We start from the raw sequence: 26,676 nt of genomic DNA, 5'->3' as shown, positions 1-26,676 counted from the left end.
TGTTTTGGGCGTAACATGCAATAAACCGATCAGAGTCTCAACTCCCATTCCCTTTAAAAGCCAGTTGTGCTCGCACTATGGAGGATTCGCTATTCACATGGAGGAATATGCGAGCTTCTCTAGCGAGGAAACGCATCTGCTCGTCCAATGACGCCTGCTTTGCTCGTCATTACTGCAAATTATGATAATTCTGATACATGCAATGACTATCTATTATGACATAGGCATTTTTAAATGTATGCACACAATAATAATCCTTTCATTTTTAATATTTCAATATTGAGTGTACATGTGTTGTGGACCACCTATAGGCTCATTTTACTAACATACCCTTAAAATAACACAAAAAATACTGCACTATTGACTCTAGAGCAGGTTTGTGTTGGTCAATGGCGCAGTCGTTTTCAGATGCCATCTGTTCGCTCATGAACACAAGATGTGTTCAGGCACATTGTTGGTGCATTTGCTATTTAAACGACGTGGCGCTGGACGTGAAAATGAAAACCACATCAGGCTTAAACTAGCAAAAAACACTTGCGCTGTGGTATGTCTATTACCTTGGAAATGTTTTTGTAACCCTCACCTGAGCGACCCCTTTTAATAATGAGATTCCATTGATGCTTCTTAAGGTCTTTGTGGCCCATGGCTCTTGTAGTAGCATGCAACCAAGAAGATGTCAGAAGAATCTTACAACAACAACTGAGATTTATACGGAGTTAACCAGAAACACATCAGGTGAAGACAGCTGTGTACTGTTACACATGAGCTTGATGAATAGTTTGTTTCGAACACAGCCACATATCCAATTATAGAGTTATTTTAATGTTTTTTTTCCTCTCTGAAATGTGTGACTTTGGTTTTCAATGGCATTGCATAGTTTGTAATTTTTACTTTAAAGGTGCAAAGGTTCTGATGTGACTAATCTTTGTTAAATTTTTTGTATCACAAAAACACACCTTGTCCCCAGATGTATAGTAATAGCAGAAATGTTCAATCCTGTTGGGACATTTTTTGGTCCCCCTTTTTGTTTTTTTTTTGTGTTGAAAATGTAAAAATGCAGAATGTTTGGGTAGGTTTAGGGTTAGGGGAATATACAGTTTGTACAGTATAAAATCATTATGTCTATGGAAATTCCCCATAAAACATGGAAACCCAACATTTCATAGTCATCTAAAATATCAGCTAATACACTGTCCCATGTATTGCAGTGTTTGTGGGTCCAGTAGAAGTAAATGGGGATAAACACAATCTGCTTATTCAGATGATACCAGTTTCGTCATTCTGCCATTACAACAACAAAAGCCATTCTGTCATTTAAAAAAGCACAAACATTTGTGGTACATTTGAGATGACAAGTCAATAAACTTTTGCACGTTTTCAACATTAGCCATAGCATACTCATTAGATAATGTAATATTGAATGTGAGTGTTTTGTAGATGAAATGAATCCCTTGAAGGGTCATTCAATAAACTTTTGCACGTTTTCAACATTAGCCATAGCATACTCATTAGATAATGTAATATTGAATGCGAGTGTTTTGTACATAGAAGGCCTTGTTGACGGTTGCTTCTGAAGTGTTTTGCTTACTGCTCTTATTTCCTTCCTGCCAGAGCTTCTGCATCTACATCCCAGAACAAACTGCTGACAGATTTCTCTGACGTGTGAAACTATACAGTACATCTGTCAAACTATTCCATTTATGTCCCTGTCTAAACTTATACGAAGCCCTCCACGTATTTCCCTAGCTCCACCATACCTTCCAGCAGGCATTAGTACTGCCTTTCTTTCTCTCTCTGTCTGCTGATGCAGAGATGTGGTATTTGGAGAATTCTGCTCTCTGACCAAACTTAAGACTCTTGGCTTGGATCCTGTCCTCATCCAGGCCTCTTCCCAAATAAGGCTTTGCTTCAACAAAGGGCCGAACTATAAACCTTAAGTGCAGAGTGGAGAGGAGGGTGGGCTTGAGAAAAAGACCATGTCCTTTTAAGGTGTCAATTTCCTTTTCTCTGCCCTCCTCACTGAATGCTTTATTTCTCTAATGGTAAAGACATCTACTCCTGAAACCGCAACAGGGACGACTCTGCTGAACTCTTGAATCTAGACACACTCCAGGGTGAAGCGTGACTGCACAAAGGACAAAGTCATCCTCATTTTAACTACAGTAAGTATGTTTTTCATATGCTATCAATCGCTCCAAAGACCTTTCAGTCAGTTATTTAGCTGATTATATTGCCATGTGAATGACTTGAAGTAAACCAATACATCTCATGCACAATCTATGTACTACAGTTAAAAATGACTAAGAAAAATCAGACCTGATAAAATAGCTTATTTCATAGTTAATTTCAGTATTATTTGAACTTTTAATTTGTTGCATGAGCTTCTTTGTTGTGACCAAGTTTGTAACAGTAATCAACCACATATCTTTCCCGGTCTATGTAAAATGTCATATGATAACATTATCTTTTATCCAGGCCACTCAGACTGGAGTGAGGAAAAAGGTATAAAATTAAGCTTACCTAAATATAATCATTGTAATAATAATTAAAAATCAATAATGCTCATAGTGGGTGTACAGTTTAGAAATACCAAATGCAATGGCTCCCCAAAAATATATAGACATTTACAAATGTGTGAATGTCATTGCATTAGAAAATATTTCTGCTAGAGATTTTCTCATTTTTTAAATAAAATGTTGCCTAGAAAGTGGTTACACTATATTTCAATGTTCAACGTTATACATTATAACTACTATTAACTTTGCAACTACATGTCAACTAACTCTCTTCAGAAAATCAGTAGGCTGTAGAAGACAAGTTAGGGTTTGGTTTAGTAGAATAAGTTGTAATTGCAAAGTTATAGTCAGGAGAATGTCTGTTGGGGATCATCAAAATAAAGTGTTCGCAGATATTAAGCAGACCGTCTACAGAAACTCTAAAATTAGTTGTGAAGTAGTTGCATTTACTTAAACGTTTAAATTGTTTTTAACCCAATGGTTGGGTTTGTCCATATTTGACCCAAAATTGGGTTAAAACAACCCAGAATTGTTTAGGTTGTAGTGAGGCATATTTCATTAAATAAGACTTTTTCCCACTTATTTTTAATAAATAAACCCTTCTGGTTTGGTATTGTGTACTATAATATATAACAAATATTAGGGGAGTGCGGGGCACAACCTAACGCGGGGTTAATTGTAACACACGTTTTAACACTTTCCACAAATGCCAGGATGACGAGACTTAGTGTATTTACTAGTTGCCATATCAACATTATTTAGAGAAAGAATTGCGCCAAAATTAAAACATCTTTGGAAGATATCACTGAACAGTTTTTTGCGTTTATTTAAAATAAGACAAATCTGATTATTGTAATCTTATATTTGTTATTTAACAGTTGAGATTGTTCTTTAATGCTGATCTAACAGCAGAAGACACGAGCCGGGGTTAAATCCCATCTGCGCAGATGGGGTGGGTTGTAACACTGCGTCACAATGAGCCATATATCCTATACTTTTATTAATTATTTTGAGAAACCATGAGATAAAGGTGAATAAAGATTGAGAGTCAATGTTCAGAAGTTATTCATTATCATTATGTTTTTAACTGTGCTGTATAGCTGTTTTGCGATGTGTTTGTAGTCAAACTCAAAAATATGTTTATTTTTAATTATTAAAAAATGCCCTTATTTTTTATGAAAAAGTTGATAATCATATTTTATTGACAAAATATTTTAGTTTGTCTTTTTTTTTTTTTTTATTACATCAGGTAACATTTTAAGCTGTCATTCGGTCATGATACATTGTACCTCACCTATGGGGCATGTTGTCACATTTCACTTCCATTCTTTCAGGGTAAATCAAGAAAAAAGTATACATGAAACAAAATCACATAATTGTACTAGACGTGTGCAAAAATTAATATTTTGAACCCCAAGTGGATTTACACAAAAAGAGAAGGTCAAAAAGCATTAGGTTGTGCCTCGCTCTCCCCTCCATTTTTTCATTTTTATCAATGGCCCCTAAAAAACATGAAATAAGAAAGTGCACCTTTTTTGCTGTAATGCTCATAGGTTGAATGACTTGAAACTCATTATTTAAGGTTGGAACTTCAGAGGTGGTGTCCTAAACCGCAGAATGGCAGCACAGGTGACTGCTGCTCAGTGTGTGTGTGTGTGTGCTTTGCTGAGACAATCTGCTGAAATGTCGGAATGTAATTGATGGTGTTTCTACACGAACGCTCTGGAGGAACATGTTCATCTAATCCTGTCGACAGAATGGCTGCTTCTCTGACCACAATTCTTTCCATCCACCCGAGGACTACATGAACATGTGAATCTGTGAACCTGTGCCTTCATGGTGGCTTTTTGTATAACAGTTGAGCTCAAGAAATCCATTTGACACAACATAATAATTGAGCTGAACTGTTTGCCGTTGGAAACATGTTGGACTGTTTACACTGCACAACATCTATAGGCTACGCATGATGTGTAAATTTATTTGAGCGCTTTGTGGCTGCTTCAGCTGCATCATCGCAGTTGCACCTGTTTCCACTTTGTTCTGTTATAGCTGATTTCTTTTTTTATGAAATGTAATAAAAGTTTTTGGAGAAGAGGATTTTCTGGAAAGGTAAATGGCACACATTTTACAAAAGCGTTCCTGTTTTATATTTTATCCATAAAAATGTGGAAAATGTCTAATAACATTTAACAAAGGGATATTTCAGACAAACTACAACACTACACTGGAGCAAAAACCAATACAAAATAATAACATAATATAATAAAAGGGACATGGAATAGCATATATTAAGAAACATTAAATGTTGCTTAATTTGATAGTTACTCCAAAGATTAGTACACACTGAACAATGATATGTCAGGTCCTACACTGTTGACAGTCTCCTCTCTTCTCATCTAATCAGGGAGCTCCAACTATGGCCAACAAAGGTCCATCTTATGGGATGAGCCGCCAAGTGCAGGATAAGATTGAGCAGAAGTATGACACTGAACTAGAGGCGCGTTTGGTGGAGTGGATTGTGGCCCAGTGTGGGCCTGCGGTGGGAAAGCCAGAGGCAGGAAAACTGGGCTTCCAGACCTGGCTCAAAGACGGATGTGTAAGTAATGCATGTCTGTTATTCTCAGATCATTTTGGCAATCAATTTTGTACATTTTTCATAGAAGTAATAACTCATTATGACAGGAAACCCCTTATATGGACAAAGGCATCCAGCTTTCGCTGTAGCTGAATAAACAGGAGAAACGTTTTAACCGATTAAAAACATGAAGACAATAAACAAACGAATGCGACAATATAAGGTTTATGAGTGTTTTTCAAGCCATCTCTGGGATTTTTAGAACAACAAAGTATTCACACTTTGACAGCAAATTTGTTAACGTTTTTCATGTGAATGGTGTCAAACACCAAACATCCAGTTGGTGACTTTTATAAGAACTAGACTGAAGATAAAGAAGATAAAGATGAAGAAAAATACTGTGTTTTTTTACACGCGAAACATGAACACATGTTATATTGCACACTGTAAACACAATCAAAGCTTCAAAAAAACACAAAAAACGGGACCTTTAATATATTTTGACCACCACTGATCCGGATCCTCTAAACCACATGTCATGAAGATCCAATGAAAGCTGTAGGATGAGTCCAAAAAATGTATCAACAAAATGATAAATCATGGAAAAGCTAGTTGCATGGAAATTGGGCGCATTGAACTTGGCATGACCCAAAGAATTAAAGAAAAACATCCCAGGTTATGATTGTAACCATGGTTCCCTGAGAAGGGGAATGAAACACTATGGGGAACACCATCAGTGTGACCAGTATCTGAAGCACATGTATACACAACAATTTCATTGGCTGGTGACAGCTATGGGGAACAAATACCCACTCCTCCATACAATGGGGGTGAGAGTATGCACAAACATAGCAGGCATAGCAAACCTTGAGCCCTATTTTAACGATCTGAGCTCATGGTCTGAAGCTCACAGCGCAGGTGCACTTAGGGCATGTCCAAATCCACTTTTGCTAGTTTAATGACGGAAAAATGTCTAAAAGGGTTGTCCCTAGTCTCTTAATGAATAGTGGGTGTGTTTTGGGCGTAACGTGCAATAAACCAATCAGAGTCTCATCTCCCATTCCCTTTAAAAGCCAGTTGAGTTCGCCATGGAGGATTCACTCTTTACATGGAGGAATATATACACCCTCAACCTGACGAGTCAGTTTAAATACATGTGTGTATAGCCACGATTGGTTAAATAAATAGCCAATTTCATTCATCATTACTGCAGATAGGTCATTCTGATACATACAATGACTGTCCATTATGACATGTAGGCATTTGTATCTTTATGTACACAATAATAATCCATGTGTGTTTGGCGTGTGTGTGTAATAATCAGAGTGTACCCCCTATAGGCTCATATTACTAACACACCCTTTGAATAACACAAAAAATACTGCACTATTGACTTTAGAGCAGGTGTGTGTTGGTCAATGGTCAGTGGTTTTCAGTTCCTCACAATAGCAACGCTCCAACAATGATCCTGAACACACCTGGTATTCAGACATCATCTGTTTTGTTGTTGTGTTTTTCATTAAGAATAATAATGAACCCACCATTTCGCACAGGCAATTTAAAAGCAAGCTGGAAAAGAGGGAAAAACTCCAACGTCAGCAGTTTCTCAAATGCATCATAATGAGCACATCCAGCTTCCTCAAGGAGTCGGACATGCTCCACCAGTAGCGCTCGTCACAGGGCAAGTTCACACCGGACGCGAATGACGCAAATAATTTTTATGCGAAGTTGGACGCTTGAACATTTTGAGTTTAGTCGCTTCATTTGCGCGAAGTTGGACGCTTGAACATTTTGAGTTTAGTCGCTTCATTCGCGTGTGACATTCACTTTACATCAGACGCGAATTCGCGTCATGGGAGGGGCTTCTGCCAGCGGCTCGTCTCGTTGAGAAATGGCTGACATGGGCTGAGTTTACACGTCTTTTTTGTTAAAATCTACTGTTAATGTGTGACAAGACGTAGTTTTAAGACTTTTTCAGGCGATAATGTAGTTGTTTAAAGCTCAAATATGTGGTTTATTTATAAAGAGAGCACCTATTTGAACATGTGATCTGGTGTGTGTGGAGTTGAATATGTGATCTGGTGTGTGTGGAGTTGAACATGTGATCTGGTGTTTTCGGAGTTGTGAGCTCCAGTGGATCAGCGGCGCTCATTAACCCCGGTGAGAGCAGCCTTTCCTCGGCCAGTCCTTCTGCCGTCTGCTGCTGGCTCTGATGTCTCTGTGGCGTCTCCAGCTATAATTTGTCTTGATGTAACGGGCGATCTTTGCTCTCATTGATCTATAATTTGTTCCCTGGCAAATCGTTTAGGCTGAGGGCAAAGTGAAGTTTCATTACTTTTATATTTTTAGGCTATAACTTTAAGTTACCGTTGTAGCCGACTAGCACTGACTTTGAATGTTTGACTGAATTGTTTGCTTTATTTCATGTATAGCTTCTTATACCTTTTACTTATACTTTTGTATTATTGATCAAACATAAACTTGCATTTAACAAAACGAGACTGGGTTGTGTTTCATGTCATTTAATGTCATCACAGTGATAATCATATTGTCTGAACCAGATATGAATATACAGATTTTTTCCTCATTGTTGTCACTACTAGAGCAAGCTCCTGATTGGTTAACGCGGCGTGAATATCCGCCAAAGTTCAGATTTTTCAACTTGAGCAATTCGCGCGAATCACACGTTCAAAACGCTCAATTCGCATCATTCGCGCGAATCGCGCCCGCAGAATGTCTATTCGCGTCTGCATTGACTTAACATGTAAATCACTCGCGCGAATCGTGTCATTCGCGTCCGGTGTGAACGCACCATTACACACGCATACAAACAGCTTCTGAAGACAAAAAGCTTGATGACGTGTACTACGGGCGCCTCTTATACTTCCAGGTGCTCCGCTTATGGCATCAGCCAATGAAACTGGAGTGTGTTTACACATGCTTCAGACACCGGTCACGCTGATTGAGTTCTCATCAAAAGGGAACAATCTAGGTTATTCAGAAAGCAAAATGAATAGGGATTGAAACAGAGACTCCAAAGTTGGCACACAGTTGATCACAGTGTTATAATGTCATTCGTAATTACCTGTTCTCAGGTTTTGTGTGAGCTCATCAATGGTCTGTGTAAGGACAAGCCCATAAAGAAGATCCAGAGCTCAAGTATGGCTTTCAAACAGATGGAGCAGGTGTCACAGTTCCTTAATGCTGCGGAGCGATATGGTGTCGTCAAAACCGACGTGTTTCAGACGGTAGATCTGTGGGAGGGTGAGTGTGCCAACATATCACAGACCTTTCTCACACAAACATATGTTCTTCATAGACATCTTCAGATCCCATATCACAGTTCAGGGTATCTGTTTAAAAAAATATTGTTTACAGGTTGTTAAATAAATACGATTGAATAATTATTAATGTATCACATGAGACAAAGAGCTGATTCATTAACAGGATATTGAATGCAGTCATGTTATTTGACTTGACTGATTAAAGTGTGTTATAATAACACACACACACACACACACACACAGAATATTGGCTGTTGATATGTATGTTTTGTTGCCTTTGGTTACATTGTATTCATCACCTGTAAATAGTATCTTTTTTTGCATAATAATACAATTAATTAATTAATAAAAATAAAAAAAATTGGATAACTCCTATAATGGTGACCCAAAAAATAATAATAAATAAAGTGCGCTATAATAAAAAATCAATTTGAAAATAAACTTTTAAATTTAAAGTAAAAAGCATTAATTGGAAATGTACATGACCCCATTCATCTATGGAAGCTTATGGGTAGCAATATTCAATTTGAAATGTAATATGCATAATGGCAATGTATTTCTGTATTTAAATGTACATTTTCTCCATACATATGTGCAACATTTGGTGCAAAATTAAAATAGCCATTTCCTACACTAGTTTTAACATTTAAATGATAATTTTGCTACAATTTTTGCTTGAACATGTTAAACAAATCTTATTAATATGGGCAATACATTTTAATTTTACAACGTATAAAGCGATAAAATATGTCCATCCATCCATCAACTAGTGTAGGAAATGGCAAATGTAAATGTTATAATTTAATTTTGCACCAAACGTTGCACATATGTATGGGAAAAGGTACATTTAAATACAGAAATACATTGTCATTTTACATTTGAAGTTGAATATTGCTACCCATAAGCTTCCATATTCATCACCTGGTGTGTATAGAATAAAAAAAAAATTTTTTTTAGCTTTCATTGAAATTATTATAATTTAAGAAATACATAGTCAACTTTATTTATATAGCGCATAAATCATTTAAGATTTGATAGTTAATTATCTTCGACCCATCTCTTTCCATTCAGCTTCCGTTCATTTTGTTATGCTGTGTCATTACCCGTTAAAAAAAATGATTGATATTTCCCACATATTTAAGAGTCATAGTTTGTGATATAGTCTTATGCTTATGACCTGGTAAAGATGCATTGCAATGGAGGGGCAAATTATACTTTTTATTGCACTTTTGTTGTTCTTAGTAAAACACTACTGACTAAATTATGTGGTGAAAATATATTTTCTATTTATTAAACTATTTAACAAGTAATACTGATCCATCCATCGATCGATCACCGTTGTCCTGTAATGAGTTTAGTGAAAGAGAAATTTTTCAAAGTTTCCTGGAATAGACAAAATGGTGCTTGAGTTTAAGGAATGAAACAAGTGTACTGATTCTCTCCTGATAGACAACACAATGATCTACTGCTACAGTAACAATTGCTTTTAAAGGGTGTTTTCAACTATTCAGGGTGTAATGTTACATTCAAACCACAATAGGTAATCCTTAACCCATACCCATAAATCCAAGTATCACGCAACAGGTATCTCTGGAATATTTACCACTGGTATCTATTGCATTAGACAGTAGTTACTGTTGAAAACTAACAATCAATTCAATTAGAACAAACAGTATTAATGCAGGAATCACTCTGGATTTCTCCCTGCTAAACCTCAAAATTCAAGAAAGCTTTATTTGCATGCTTGCTGGAATAAATTAATAACTGCTGCTGTGATGGCAGGAAAGGACTTGGCCGCGGTGCAGAGGACACTCATGGCTCTGGGCAGCCTCGCCGTGACAAAAGATGACGGCGCCTTCCGTGGAGATCCCAACTGGTTCTTCAAGTGAGTTACTGCTGGTTACATGGGTTTAAATAGTATGGTTTTGTTTAATTTATCGATGTTGATTGATGAAATATCGGCCTAATTGCAGGAAAGCTCAGGAGAACCGGAGAGATTTCTCTGACGACCAGATGAAAGAGGGGAAAAATGTCATCGGCCTGCAGATGGGATCCAATCGAGGGGCGTCCCAGGCTGGCATGACAGGCTATGGTCGACCTCGACAGATCATGAACCCATGAACCAAACGTTTTTCCCTCGGTTCCCTGACCATCATCACATCCTAATCGTTTGACTCCGAATGTTCCTTTCAGAATATGATCAGAATGACAGTGTAATAAATATAAATAAAAAGTAACACCAGTTGGTAGTAAAATAAGGGTCCTTGTCTGTAGTCAATCCCTATTTTTGGGTAACACATTTGGTCAAATTGCAAAGCTCTTTGTAGAATTTTGTGTTTCAGCCGAGTGCAAAATGACCGATTGTGCCGTCGCATTTCATTTATAAAACTGAATATGCAAGGTGACATGAAATCAAAACTAACCCCATTTACTTGCCATCTGTAATTCAAAAGGGGGCGGGGGGGTTAATTTCTGAGTCTTAGAAGTGTTTTTATCCAGCCGAAAATGCCTCGCTTTTTTCAGTTGAGACTCTTTGCTTGTTACTAGTATCTCATTTCACAGATGGTTTGTTCGCGTATAGATTCTATATAAAATGCCGATACAATGTAAAGTATTTGCTCCGGCTCTTGTTTTATGCTTGTCGTTTTCATCTGTTGACGTTGTACATGCAGAATGTGGCGGTTGGTCTGTGTTGTATTTGTCCCGCCCCTCCTCCACTGTGATTGGACGGCTGGGTGAAAAGTGACAGTGATGAGCGCTGCGTTTTACTCAAAGTTGAACATTCTTCAACTCTCGGTGACCAGTAAAAAATGCCGTTCTAAAAACACAGCGCTCCCACTGAAAACAATTGAATACGCCAGCCAGACGCGTGAAAAACACTTTGGTAGACACACAGCTTTAGGGCGTGTCTGAATCCACTTTTGCTAGTTTAACGATGGGAAAAATGGTTGGCTAAAAGGGTTGTCCCTCGTCTCTTAACCCTTGTCCATCAATTAAACACATAACAACCATAAGGTCCAAAAATGTCCATGTCAAAAAAATCTGCCATAAAAATGTAATATTGGGAGCATAGACTTAAGTTTGATCTCATTATAAAGAAGACCCATGGCAGTTTATTGTTGAAGTCAAAAAAGTTTAAAAAGTGAAACCAAGAAAAGTTATAGAGGTTTAAGTTTATGAAAACGATTTATGAATATTTTATATAACATTTTTTTATGAAACATGTTGAACTTTAAAACTTCTAGAAAATCAAAACCATAAATCTAAAAAAGCTGTGTTCCAAATTTGAGGTTGATATCTGAAAAAATGAGCTCTCAGTGAGATTTTGTTTGGGCGCAGTGCCAACTTTTCCCCATTAGATGCAGCAAAACCTCCACTGGACACACAGCGGCTGGATTTGTTATTTGCTGTTGAGTTTTTCTCTCTCAAATATTACAAGCAAACGCACGCACACACACTATTTTATTACATATACACCACACCATACTATCACACCCACACAGTTACAGCTTGACCAGGACCACACCCCTAAATGCATTGAAGCAACTGCCATGTGATTGGTTGATTAGATAATTGCATTAATGAGAAATTGAACAGGTGTTCCTAATAATCCTTTAGGTGTGTGTATGTCTTCCCTTTTCTAATAATTGATTTCTTCACACCAAGCTACTTACCTATTGCAGATTCAGTCTTCCCAGCCTGGTGCAGGTCTACCATTTTGTTTCTGGTGTCCTTTGACAGCTCTTTGGTCTTGGCCATAGTGGAGTTTGGAGTCTGACTGTTCGAGGTTGTGGACAGGTGTCTTTTATACTGATAACGAGTTCAGAAAGGTGCCAATTAATACAGGAAACCAGTGGAGGACAGAGGAGCCTCTTAAAGAAGTTACAGACCTGTGAGAGTCAGAAATCTTGCTTTTTTGCAGGTGACCAAATACTTATTTTCACCATAATTTGCATATAAATTCTTTAAAAATAAGACAATGTGATTTTCTGGATGTTTTCCCTCATTCTGTCTGTCATAGTTGAAGTGTGCCTATGATGAAAAGTACAGGCCTCTCTCATCTTTTTAAGTGGGAGAACTTGCACAATGGTGGCTGAATAAATACTTTTTAGCCCCACTGTATCTTCAGTTAAAACAGCTCAAACATGCAGAGACCAGCTTAAGCCTTGACTAGTCTTTCATAACTTATGAAATGTGTTTTCTTTTTAGCCGATGCAACCGATCTCTCTTATTGTTTTACAGAAAGGCTTCACCAACCAACAAAATCAAGTAGGCTTCACACATGTGATTCCAGATGAGAATTGTGTGTGACCCGCGATAAACGAGACACTGAAACACTTTTCCTTTTAGTTTTTATTTAAACCACATCTGAATTCTTGTTCACAAAAATACCACACTTCAGTAAAAAAAAAGCAAACCAGAGCAAAATAAACCGGCTAAAATCAGTAAAACGACAGCAGATCAGCAGAACGTCTCTTTCACAATTCAAGCTTTAGAGGTATTTATACTCTGGAATCATCCCATCGTGACACACTCAATGCGCCGCGACCAAGAAAAACATATGTAAAAAATGTACTTATATTAAACTCCATATCATAGTAGTCACCAAACACACACACACACACTCACTCACTCACTCACTCACTCTTTCAAATACTGCAAAGACTCAGTCAGGCACTCAGACGTCATGAGCACATGAAAGGAGACTGAATGAGGACACTCACTATAGAGCGCTAGCTCACATGCTCAAACTAAAGCAAAGTGCAACTTGAACTCCAAACAGAAGACATGGGGAGGGTTTTCCTGAGTGCTACGTGTTCTCATCTGCAGCGATGAGGGGGACTTTGGACTCGTTGTCCATCTCGGGCTGGATCTGCACCACCTGGCTGTCCTCTAGGCGGATGGAGCCAGCCTGCAGCGCCCGCTCTCTGCCCCTCACCGCCCCACTGCAGCCGCGCCAGTCCCAGTGGGTGAGGGTCACCTCCAGAGTGTAGTACAGAGACCAGAAGAGGGCGAAGCAGCCCAGCAGCAGGAGAGACTACACACAACACAACACCACACATTACTGCAGCTCGTCTACACAACATCTGTACAACTCACAGTCTAATTACAAGGGTTACTACATTATTATTGTAATTAAATGTTCATAATGTAATCATTTTCTCAATGTAATAAAATTGTCAGCTCATAAACGCAATAACAATTTCTATATTATGAAAAAATTACATTATAAACTCAATTTTTTTTTTTAATATTGTCATTATTGTAATGAATTTAAAGAGAGGATAGTAGTAATAGTTCGAGTAGTACTAGGAGAAGTAGTAGTACTAGTAGAAGCAGTAGTAATAGTAGTACTAGTAGAAGTAATAGTACTAGTAGTACTAGTGATAATAGAAGTAGTAGAAGTACTAGGAGAAGTAGAAATGGTAGTACTAGTAAAAGCAGTAGTACTAATAGTAATAGTAGTACTAGTAGAAGCAGTAGTACTAGTAGTAATAATAGTAGTACTAGTAGTACTAGTAGAAGCAGTAGTAATAGTAGTACTAGTGATAATAGTAGTAGAAGTAGTACAAGGAGAAGTAGTAATAGTAGTAGTAGAAGCAGTAGTACTAGTAGAAGCAGTAGTACTAGTAGTAATACTAGTAGAAGTAATAGTACTAGTAGTAATAGTAGTACTAGTGATAATAGTAGTAGTAGAAGTAGTACTAGGAGAAGTAGTAATAGTAGTAGTAGTAGAAGCAGTAGTACTAGTAGTAATAGTAGTACTAGTGATAATAATAGTAGTAGAAGTAGTACTAGGAGAAGTAGAAATAGTAGTACTAGTAAAAGCAGTGGTACTAATAGTAATAGTAGTACTAGTAGAAGCAGTAGTACTAGTAGAAGCAGTAGTACTAGTAGTAATAATAGTAGTACTAGTAGTACTATTAGAAGCAGTAGTAATAGTAGTACTAGTGATAATAGTAGTAGAAGTAGTACTAGGAGAAGTAGTAGTAGTAGTAGTAGTAGTAGTAGTAGTAGAAGCAGTAGTACTAGTAGTACTAGTAGAAGCAGTAGTACTAGTAGTAATACTAGTGGAAGTAATAGTACTAGTAGTAATAGTAGTACTAGTGATAATAGTAGTAGTAGAAGTAGTACTAGGAGAAGTAGTAATAGTAGTAGTAGTAGAAGCAGTAGTACTAGTAGTAATAGTAGTACTAGTGATAATAATAGTAGCAGAAGTAGTACTAGGAGAAGTAGTAATAGTAGTACTAGTAGAAGCAGTAGTACTAGTAGTAATAGTAGAAGTAGTACTAGTGATAGTAGTAGTAGAAGTAGTACTAGGAGAAGTAGTAATAGTAGTAAGAGTGTGTAGCTCATCTACACAACACCGCATCTCAACATGTGTAGCAACTCAAAGTCTAATAACGGCACATTAGGGAATAAGTGTTACTACATTATTATTATTGTAATAAAATGTTCATAATGTAATAATTTTCTCAATATAATAAAATTGTCAGCTCATAAACGCAATAATTTTTATTTTATGAAAAAAATACATTATAAACTCAACAAAAAAAAAATATATTTTCATTATTGTAATGAATTTAAAGACATAAAAAATATTCATATTCCCTTACAGTACATTTTTAAAAATCTAGAGCCAGTCCATACCTGCAAAATGCAACATTTAAATATTCATGCAATTATTATAATTATTAGGGCTGTCAAAAGATTAATCGCATCCAAAATAAAAGTTTGTGTTTACATAATATATGTGTGTGTACTCTGTTAATTATTATTTATATATAAATACACACACAAGCATGTATATATTTAAGAAAAAAATATTATTTTTATATATAAAACATTTATATATATATTATAGATTATATAAATGTATATACAGTATATACATGCAAATATTTCTTAAATATATACATGAATGTGTGTGTATTTATATATATATATATATATATAAATAAAAATTAACAGATTACACACACATATATTATGTAAACACAAACTTTTATTTTGGATGCGATTAATCGCGATTAATCTTTTGACAGCCCTAATAATTATATGTTTATTAAACATTAAGCATTGGTACTCCTTTATAATACATTTTTAAAAATCTAAATACACATAAATAAAATATCTTTAGTACTAGTAGTAGTAGTAGTATTAAGTAGTAGTAGTAATAGTACTAGTAGAAGTAGTAATGGTACTAGTAGTACTAATATTAGTAGTAGTACTGGTAGAAGTAGTAGTAATAGTAGACGTAGTAGTAGCAGCAGCAGCAGTAGTAGTAGTAGACATAGTAGTAGTACTAGTAGTAGCAGTACTAGTAGAAGCAGTAGTAGTAATAGTAGACGTAGTAGTAGTAGTAGTAGTAGAAGAAGTAGTAGTAGTAGTAGTAGTAGTAGTAGTAGTAGTAGTAGTAGTAATAGTAGACATAGTAGTAGTAGTAGTAGTAATCTGGTGGATTTTGTAGGCAGGTTAAGAGCAATTTTAAAAATGTTCTGTAAGGGAATACTAATATTTTGTATATTTTAAAAGCTTAACAATAACAAAAATATGACATGTTTTTGGTGTAAATTGTAATTACATTATGAGCTGCTCCAAACGGTTTAAAGTGTAAGCCATACAGCAGTTATAGTGTATGTGATGTTGTGTAACTACACACACCTTCAGGCTGCTCGAGGTGAACGGGTTCACGATTTCAGGAGGAACATCTATACCAGGAGGGCAGGGCAGAGCAAAACTGCTGTTGAGATACTGGCCACCCATGGCGTCTTCAACCACTCTGCCAAGTTCATACACATGCACATGTTTTAATATTAACATGGTCAACAGTCAAATCTGAGAATCATCTTACACTAGGGGTGGCACAATACCCTCATGTAATGATGCCATACATATCACCATACTCCAACACATAAGAGGAAAGGTTCACAAATAATGTCCTGTTGATTAAAAGGCTACATTTGGCATTTCATTGGGGGTGGAAATGAATAGTTTTGGTGCTGGAAACCCAACACACAGGACAATAATGACACCAGAATAAACATATTCATGATTCTGAAGCTGAAAATACTGAATTATTTACTATATGTCTAAATAATAAGATGATTATGCCCCATTGTTTACAAAGCGAACGTTTGAAGACTAATACAAACGCTTTTTTAACAAAACAGGTAAAACAATGATAAATTAAATTATAAATATGTCATTCAACATACAATAAAATTTGAACCATCCTCCTTCTCCACACTTTTAGACAATGGGGCGTGACGTTTTCAACATGTGTTACGAAAAGCCTGGCTCGTTGTAGCCCAGCACAAGACGGTCAATTCTGGTTAAAAAGTATATACATTTGGATTTGTTTTATAAAATGGCAGATGGTTTCGCTAGATAAGACCCTGTTCCTCAGCTGGGATCATTTGAAGCTCTTCAAAGCCCTTTGTGGACGTTCAACATATTGGTTGCCATTGAAGTCCATTGTGTGGAGAAAAATCCTGAAATGTTTTCCTCAAAAAAATTAATTTCTTTTCCACTGATGAAAGAAAGACATGGACAACTTGGATGGCATTGGGGTGAGCAAAATTTCATTTTGAGGTGAACTAATCCTTTAAGCATAGTAGGGGTGTAACGGTACACGTATTCGTACTGAACCGTTTCAGTACAGGGCTTTCGGTTCGGTGCACGCGTGTAACCACCGGTTTCCGAGAGCAGAACACACTTCAATCTGAGTTCCTACACGAACATATTAAGTATTCAGTCCATTTTATCACGAAATTCAAACGATAAATGGCGTTTTGACGCTCTTTAATGTTGCGTCACTGATCACTGTTCAAGCGAACGCGATCATCTGTGAACACGATCGATCATCTCTTCCTAAAGAATAAACATGAATGAACATCTGAAGGTATGTTGAGAATACATTACAACTTACTGTGGTGTAATCGCTCAATCAGTGTTTCAATGGCGGAAAGACTTACATTTACATTTATGCATTTGGCAGACGCTTTTATGCAAAGCGACTTACATTACATTCAAGGTACACATTTTACATCTTGTCAATGTTTGCTTTCCCTGGGAATCGAACCCACGACCTTGGAGTTGCTAGCACCATGCTCTACTGTTTGAGCTACAGGAAAGCACTTCAATATTTCAATATAACTGCTTGTAAACTAAACAATGTATTTTTTATTCAGAAGAGAAATCAACTCTTTCACTAAATACATACACTATATTAGCCGTTATATTCATTATATTCTACTGAACCTGTTAGGGATGTCTTGATTATTTCATGTATGTTTAAATAAACCTGTCATGAAAATGACAGACACTGTGTATAAATGATTATATTCCAACAACGAATTGGAGAAAAAACTATTTTACAATTAGATTTAGAAGTTATTGCAAAAACGTTGTGCCTTATGTGAAGTTTGAAAAATAAATAGCAACTGAATTTAGGCTAATAGTTTGGGCTCTGTTGTTAACCTTTAATATTAATGAGCAAGTAAGGGCTCCCTATATAGTTTACAGCAATATCTTCAATAAACTTTGTTATAATTTAATTAATTTAAGGACAGACACTTTTTTCCCCCCACTAAACTACTGTTTAGTAAAAATAAATAAAAAACAATTTTGTAAAACTGCTGTACCGAACCGTCAGTTTTGTGCACCGTTACACCCCTAAAGCATAGTACAGTTTTTATTTAACTTTTAGGTACAACACATTTTAATTGAATCATTATTGTATTATTTAATTTACCTGTATGCAAGCACAGTGCAGTGTTAATGTTCAAAATGTATTTACAATGTTAAAGTGGCTGACAAGAACTATTTTTATAAGGAATGAACCGCCTCGTTTTTGAGCCTACTATGCTTTAGGCCTACTATGCTTCTGTATATTAATGTTGGTCATTATAGCCCCGTTTCCACCGAAACTACCCTGAACAACTTTTTTCCCCCAGACCTGTCACTGTCTGTGTTTCTATCGAGGTCTAAAGTACTGTGAAGATTCGGTGATGTATGACTGCACGTGACTTCCCACTGGATTTCAAATAAACTTAATAAAGCCTGAACCTCGATATCGGTCGTATTTTTTAAACTGTGCTGTTGATTCGAATAGCAAACGACTTTCACTGCACGCAACTGAATTTTAGGTTGAAATAAAATGCTGGGTGAGCTCAACCAATCAGCATTGTAACAGTAATGATTCAATCAGTCATCTGGCAGGATGGCCAAAGTCTGAACTCCTCACAGCCCTCGTGACTTTTCTAATCAAATCATACTTAAACAAAGGGCCTGTGTGTTGATGTAATCATCTACGCTGAGTAGATCCGAGGCGTCATCGTGTAGCCGCAAGAGATTGGAGCGTTGAACTCTTTGGGCGTCTGCCTTCCCCTCTATAAGAACAGGAGCGACCATCAACTCTTTGCATTTTCGCCACCACAAGGAACGGACCTCTTGGCATTTCGCCATGGAGGGGAAGACCAACCCTGAGAGAAGGCCTCCCCGCACGGAGAGAGAAACCGGCAGACTTCTGGAGCGATTTTCCTAAACTTCAAAGAAATTCTCCTGGACCCGCAAATCCTTAGCGAACTTCCCCGACGATTCGAACTCAGACACTCACACGAAAAGCCATAGTAATACAAGCATTCTATTTCACAATCCAACTGCTTGTAAAAGGTTGTCTGAATTATTAATTGTTAATTCCTTGAGGGCTCTTGCGAAAGGACTGTGAAGCTGTCTCTCTCTCGCTGTCTCTCTCTCTGTCTCTCTCTCTCTCTCTCTCTCTGTCTCTCTCTCTCTGTCTCTCTCTCTCTGTCTCTCTCTCTCTGTCTCTCTCTCTCTGTCTCTCTCTCTCTGTCAAATCAATTCAATTCGCTTTATTGGCATGACATACATGGGTACATATTGCCAAAGCATTTCACAAAGCAAAACAAATACATACATAAAACACATTCACATTTATATTTATATATACATATATTAATAATGTTATTAATCTGGACGTGTTCACTCAGTACATCTTAATTTGTGGCATTTATAGATATGCTGTGCTATATAAGGGGAAGCAGGTCCTTCACCGAGTAAGATCTTTAGTTTTTCAGGATCATGGAGTGACTGGAACTCAGGGATAATGTGTTGGATTTGCCTATAGAGTGAGTCTCTGAGGGGTGTGTATTTATCACAGTGGAGGAGGAAGTGTGCCTCCGTCTCCACTGCTCCTGATCTACACTCACTACAGATCCGCTCTTCTGGAGGCAGCCACGTCTTCTTATGACGCCCTCTCTCTATGGCCAGTGTGTGGTCACTCAGTCTGTACTGTGTTAATAATGCTCTGTGTGTTGTGTTCCTGACTGAGACAAGATAGTTAGCCAGACTGTACTCTCTGTTTAGACCCAGATAACATTGGAGACGGCTTTGCTCTTTGGTTTGATGTTTCCAATGCTGCATATATGTCTCTTTCTCATGTTTCATTATTTCTTTGATTTTTGCATGTTTTACAGGAGCAGTGGTATACACTATATTCATCAGTTCTGACACCATTACACAAAGATGACTGTTCTGTGTTTGTAGGGCTTTAAAATGAAGATGATCTTCAAAACTTGAGTGAAGGTGGATCCAGAACTTCAAGGCTCTTTTTTTAATGGTTAGATTAAGGGGAAGTCGGCCTAGCTCCGCCCTGCATGCGTTGTTGGGTGTGTTTCTGTGGACGTGGAGGATGTTCCTACAGAACTCCACATGCAGACCTTCTACAGGGTGTTTGTCCCAGACCTTATGGCTGTAGTTAGTCGCTGGACCCCAGACCTCACTTCCATACAGTGCAATGGGCAGAATTACGCTATCAAAGATCTTTGTCCAGATTCTAATGGGGATGTTTATTTTAAATAATTTCATGCGTATGGCGTGCAGGGCTCTGCGGGCTTTTGCAAGTAATGTTTGAATTGCTAATTTGAAGTTTCCAGTGGGTGTTAAAACCAGACCAAGATAATTCTAATGTAAAGTGTGTTGAATTGTGGTGTTGTTTACTGTAAATGTATGTTTATGTTCCAGATTTCTGGGTTTCTTCTGGAATATCATGACCTTGGATTTTTGGAAGTTGACTTCTAAGGACCAGTCCAGGCAGTATTTAGTTAAGATGTCTAGATTGTTCTGGAGACCTTCTGGTGTTTTAGACAGAATTAGTAAGTCGTCTGCATACAGTAAATATTTGACTTGTGTGTCGTACAGTTGTAGTCCTGGACTCTCTGATTGGTCCAGTCGATCTGCCAGTTCATTAATGTAAATGTTAAATAGAGTCGGGCTGAGGCAGCAGCCCTGTCTGACCCCTCGCTGTTGGGAAAAATATTCTGTTCTTTGTTGACCAATTTTTACTGCACATGTATTTTTGTTATACATGTTTTTAATTAAGTCATATGTTTTTCCCCCAATACCACTTTGAATGATTTTATAAAACAATCCTTTATGCCAAATGGAATCAAAAGCCTTCCTGAAATCGACGAAGCAAGCAAATATTTTTCCGTCTTTCTTTTGGTGTACGTGTTGGTTTATTAATGTGTGTAGTGTGTGAATATGATCAGTGGTTCGATGTTTGGGGAGAAAGCCAATTTGAGATTTACTGATGACATTGTGCTGCTTTAAGAAAGATGAAATCCGAGAGTTGATTATAGAACAAAATACTTTTCCCAAACAGCTGGTTACACAGATTCCTCTGTAGTTATTAGGATCTGTTTTATCTCCACTTTTAAAGATGGGAGAGATGAGCCCTGTATTCCAGACCTCTGGAAAAACACCTGAAGTCAGAATCAAGTTGAACAGTTTGAGCAAAGCGTTCTGAAGTTCAGGAGAGCTGTTTCTAAGCATCTCATTCTTTATATTGTCGGGGCCACAGGATTTATTAGATTTGAGGGATTTCAGTTTTCCGCTGAGTTCTTGTGGGGTTATTGGGTAATCTAGTGGATTTTGGTTGTTTTTGATGCATGACTCAAGAGCATTTAATTTTTCAAGGATTTTTAATTGGTTGGGATTATTTAAAGGGTCAGTTTGGTGGGTATAGATGTTCTCAAAGTAATCTTTCCAAATCTGACCATCTTGTATGGCTAATTCTTGTGGCTTTGTAGCATTTAAACTGTTCCACATACTCCAGAACTGGCCCTGATCAACTGTGTGTTCAATCTTCTGAAGCGTGTTGTTATAATAATCCAGTTTCTTCTGTCTCAGTGTGTGTTTGTACTGTTTCAGAAGGTCTGAGTGTTTTAAGCGTAACTCAGAATTGACTGGATCTTTGTGTTTTTGGTTTGAAATTAATCTTAGCTCTTGTCTGATTCTTTTACAGTCATGGTCAAACCATTTTTCAGAAGGTTTTTGTTTTGTAGAGTTTTTGTGTTTATATGGTGTCAATTTTGCTATATTTTCAAAAATGACATTAATATGTTTAATTGCTAAATCAGTTCCCTTCCGGTTATTATCATATATTGAATTACTAAACATTGTTATGGAATTGACTATTTGACTTGACTTTAATACATTAATATATGTTTCAGCAGTGCTATGAGTCCATCTATATGGTGTGTTGAGTTTATATAAATGAATCGGCTCTCTATGCATTTCTCTTGGTCTGATGTTTTCACCTTTAATGGAAACATTGATCTGGCTGTGATCAGACAGGGGAGACTGGACTTTGATAGTAAATGCTCTGAAATTGGAGGGGCTTAGATTTGATAGGGCATAATCTACAACACTGTTCCCGAGATTTGAGCTGTAGGTAAAGTGACCACTGGGATCTCCTTTGATTCTACCGTTCAGGATATAAAGACCTAAGGTTTGACACAGACAGGCTACCTCCTTCCCATGTCTATTGACTCCAGTATCCTGGTTATTTCTTCTGGGCAGGGAATTAAAGAGATCGCGGGGCATTTGTGTGAACAGATGTTTATCTCCTGAATTATCAATGTAATCTTGTTCTAAACCAGTACGAGCATTTAAATCTCCACATAACAAAATTTTCCCCTGGGTTTGGTATTGGTGAATTTCTCCCTGTAAAGTGTGAAATATCTCGTCGTCGTAATATGGAGAATCTAATGGGGGGATATAAATTCCACAGATAAAAAGGTCTTTGTCCAGAATTCCAAAGCTTTTATCCAGTTTTAACCATATGCGATTTTTGCCTTGCTGTACTGGAGATGTAAAAGGGGCAAGATAATTTTTTATCCACATAACTAATCCTCCAGAATCTCAGCCACGATGTACTGAGTTGAGTTTGTCGGAGGGCAGTATGATCTCAGAGTAACCTGCTGGACACTGAGTGGACACATCAGATCTACACCAGGTTTCTATTAGGATCAATATGTCAACATTTGTGATGCTATTCAAGAATTCTGTGTTTGTGCTTTTCAATCCAAATGTTTTAGAGCACAAACCCTGGATATTCCAAAAGCTAAGATTTAACATTTTTCAGAGATTAAAGTACCGCTGTTTATCTGAAGGCAAAACTAAAAACCTCTTACAATAAATAAATAAATAAAAATAGTAATAATAAAATATAAATAAATTGAGAGTAAAATAAAATAAGGAAAACAGGTAATAGTAATAGTAGGGCAAGAATAACATAAGTAAAACCCATTAAGTTATAAATAAATCTTAAGTATGAATAAGGATTCAAAAATTAATTAAAGAATGAATGAATAAATAGATAAATAAATAAATCACAATGGTAAAAATCAATGTGTTGTGAATGTTAATTAACCAATTATATAGATGATGTCATCAGCTGTGGTATAAATTGATTTTGTGCATGTTAGTTGAGCATTTTGTTGCAGAGGAGATGCAGCAGTTGTTTAATTTCCCCCACATCACTGGAGGAGAGTTCCTGAGCTGATGAGGAGGGCTGCTGGGACACTACCTGGGCGTAGCTCCGCCTCTGCTGGGACACTACCTGGGCGTAGCTCCGCCTCTGCTGGGACACTACCTGGGCGTAGCTCCGCCTCTGCTGGGACACTACCTGGGCGTAGGTCCGCCTCTGCTGGGACGGCACAGGTGGACGGGGCCGGGGTGGGGCTTCTCTCTCTCTGTCTCTCTCTCTCTGTCTGTCTCTCTCTGTCTGTCTCTCTCTGTCTGTCTCTCTCTGTCTGTCTCTCTCTGTCTGTCTCTCTCTGTCTGTCTCTCTCTGTCTGTCTGTCTCTGTCTGTCTGTCTCTCTCTGTCTCGCTCTCTCTCGTTAAGTTTCATGTTTCCTTGTTTGTACCATATTGTTTGTTTTCTCCTACATATATATGCATATTTCCCCCCGTGTGAATCGTAGCTTTGTAAACTGTAGTTGTTTTAATAAAACCCAATGATTGAATTGAAGTTAATCCGTATTGTTTTGCTCACAAATATCAAAGTCAATGAGACGTAAGATTTTAGCTACCCATTTAAGCTTGATTTTCTTGTATTACTACTTCAGTGATACAAATTGTACAAACATAAGATATATTATTTGCCCTGATCAAGCAGATTAATGTTTCTTAAGGTTTGTAAGATTGATAATTGATGAAGAAATCAATTTGGATAAAGGTTACATTTAAATGATTAAAGGTTCAGCGCCCAAGTCCCACCCCCGAAAGTTCCTGAACTTTGAACTACCTCGTGAGCAGGGCCGTTTTGAGGGCAAAATATTTACCCGGAACTTCATTTAGACCCTGGTTCCTGCGGTCGAAACACACCGAGTACCACCCCAAAGTCCCAAGCTCCTGGGGAAAGTTCCCGCGGTGGAAACGTGGCTTCTGGTGGTACTGGGAGAGCCAAAAAAAAGTTTGAGAACCACTGGTTTGGAGTATTAGTCCTCTGCAGCTCACCTTTGTCTCTCTTTCACCTGCTGCTGAGACAGAGACGAGCCGTACAGAGTGAGTTTCCAGTACTTCAGAACGCCCAATGCCAGAGTGGACTCTCCTGAAACACAGACACAGGGGTGAGGCTTCGCTGCTATAGAAGCAAATATGGACAACGCCAACAATGCCACAAGACAAGGGCTCATGTGTTAAACCTCACAAAGCATCTCTCCGTTGCTCATTTCAAATTATACAGAGTTCAGAGATCGACAGGTGAGCATGATGAAATCGAGCTATAGAGGACCTCAACCTTCATTATAGCAAAAACACACTGTCAAATTATAAATATTCATTTTAGTGCAGGGGTTTTCAATCTTGCTCCTGGAGGGCCACTGTCCTGCAGAGTTTAGCTCCAGCTTGCCTCAACACACACAGTTTTCCACTGCAGTCAGTACCAGAGATGGGCACTCGAGTTAGGGACTCGGACTCGAGTCGCACTTTATGAGACTTCAGACTTGACTAGGACTCGACCTGAAATCGACAATTGACTTGACAAAAAGGACTCAAGTCTTTAATCCTTAAAGGATTAGTTCACTTTCGAATAAACTTTTGCTTATAATTTACTCACCCCCTTGTCATCCAAGATCTCCATGTCTTTCTGTCTTCAGTCAAAAAGAAATGAAGATTTTTGATGAAAAGATTTCAGGATATTTCTCCATAAAATGTAAGTCAATAGACTCCATACGAACATATAGAACATACGGTTCAAGGTCCAAATGAGAGGTTCAGTACAGCTTCAAAAGGGCTTTAAACCACATCAAACGGTACCAGACGATCAATAAGGGTCTTATCTAGCCAAACGATCGGCCATTTTTTTTTAAAAATAAATATTGTTTCAGTTTTAGAAGCACAAATGTTTGCCTTGCTCTGTTCAGTGATGCGCGCTCGTGACGTCACGTAAAACGCAATTACGTTGAAAAGGTCATGCAAGATGCAGGCGGAAGTACCGAGTCAGTGTTTACAAATGAGCGGAAGGAGGACCGTATCCACATATTCAAATGCCTTTGCGCCTGCGTCTAGCGTGACCTTTTCAACGCAATTGCGTTTTACGTGACGTCACGAGCGTGCATCACTGAACAGATCAAGGCGAGCATTTGTGCTTATAAAACTTAAACTTTTGGCTAGATAAGACCCTTATTGATCGTCTGGTACCATTTGATGTGGTTTAAAGCCCTTTTGAAGCTGTACTGAACCTCTCATTTGGACCTTGAACCGTTTGGAGTCTATTGACTTCCATTTTATGGAGAAATATCCTGAAATCTTTTCATCAAAAATCTTCATTTCTTTTCAACTGAAGACAGAAAGACATGGATATCTTGGATGACAAGGGGGTGAGTAAATTATAAGCAAAAATTTATTTGAAAGTGAACTAATCCTTTAAAGGGTTAGTTCACCCAAAAATGAGACTTCTGTCATTAATTTCTCACCCTCATGTCGTTCCAAACCCGTAAGACCTTATTAATGTAAGATATTTTCTGATGAAATCTGAGAGCTCTCAGGCCACTCCATAGACAGCAATGTAAATTACACTATCAAGGTCCAGAAATGAAGTAAAAACACCGCTAAAATAGTCCATGCGACTCAAGTGGTTCAACCTTAATATTATGAAGCCACAAGAATACTTTTTGTGTGCAAAAACAAACAAAAATAACTACTTTGTTCAACAATTTTTCAACAGGTTTTTACTGCCTTTCTGGGCCTTGAAAGTGTTCATTAAATTGCTGTATATGGAGGGGTCAGAGTTTTTACAGGTTGGAAACGGCATGAGGGCGAGGGATTAATGACAAATGAAATGTTTGGGTGAACTAAACCTTTAAATACTGATTTCGTAAATAAAGATTTTTTGCTTTATTTGAATTTTAAAACATCTGCTCCACATACACGTGACGTGGTAAATCGGACCCTTGTCATAGAATTTGATTATGTATGTCTGTGTATTGCGCGTTAACTCTGAAACACCTCAGGGAAGGGAAGACCAAAAAAAAGTGCACCCATCCATTATAAACGTACTCTGCACGGCTCCAGGGGACTAATAAAGGCCTTCTGAACTGGATCAATGGGTTTGTGTAAGTTGAATACGGAAGGCGGTCTGGCAGAAACTAGATATTTTACTTTATAAAGTGTTAAATATGGATATTTTTAGTACACAAACGCATGGCTTCCCTTTAGAAGGCTTTACTAACCCCCCAGAGCCATGTGGAGTACGTTTATAATGGATGGATGTGCTTTTTTGGGCTTCAAATTTTGGGCTGCCATTATAAAGCTTGGAAGAGACAGGATATTTATTAATATTTACATAACTCCAATTGTATTCGTCTGAAAGAAGAAAGTCATATACACCTAGGATGACTCGAAGGTGAGTAAATCATGGGGTCATTTCAATTTTTTGTGTGAACCATCCCTTTAAAACATGAATAAAATCTACCCTTTAAACCTAGC

The 26,676-nt window shown here is 37.6% G+C and overlaps 2 protein-coding genes across 3 annotated transcripts in view; one reads left to right on the top strand and one right to left on the bottom strand.

Moving 5' to 3' along the window:
* The first annotated feature begins 2,011 nt into the window (after positions 1 to 2,011).
* tagln (transgelin) lies at positions 2,012 to 11,502 on the top strand. The gene is made up of 5 exons (XM_079824626.1): positions 2,012 to 2,162; positions 4,921 to 5,112; positions 8,187 to 8,355; positions 10,158 to 10,260; positions 10,349 to 11,502. Exons 2-5 carry the CDS (start codon positions 4,933 to 4,935, stop codon positions 10,494 to 10,496), a joined length of 600 nt encoding a protein of 199 aa, XP_079680752.1. The 5' UTR covers positions 2,012 to 2,162; positions 4,921 to 4,932; the 3' UTR covers positions 10,497 to 11,502.
* Positions 11,503 to 12,710: 1,208 nt separating this feature from the next.
* The window catches only part of pcsk7 (proprotein convertase subtilisin/kexin type 7), a 47,113-nt gene continuing 33,147 nt past the window's right edge, over positions 12,711 to 26,676 (bottom strand). For both annotated transcript variants that reach the window (XM_079823941.1, XM_079823942.1), the window contains exons 14-16: positions 24,205 to 24,298; positions 16,041 to 16,158; positions 12,711 to 13,413 (exon numbers count right to left, since the gene is read on the bottom strand). In XM_079823941.1, the coding sequence (XP_079680067.1) occupies positions 13,186 to 13,413; positions 16,041 to 16,158; positions 24,205 to 24,298 (440 nt within the window). In that variant the 3' untranslated portion in view covers positions 12,711 to 13,185. The remainder of the gene's footprint in view (positions 13,414 to 16,040; positions 16,159 to 24,204; positions 24,299 to 26,676) is intronic.

The sequence above is a fragment of the Gobio gobio genome (genome assembly GCF_949357685.1).
Source record: "Gobio gobio genome assembly, chromosome: 8".
Taxonomy (NCBI): Eukaryota; Metazoa; Chordata; class Actinopteri; order Cypriniformes; family Gobionidae; genus Gobio; species Gobio gobio.
Note: the sequence above shows the minus strand (reverse complement) of the source record. Positions and strands in the feature narration are given on the sequence as shown.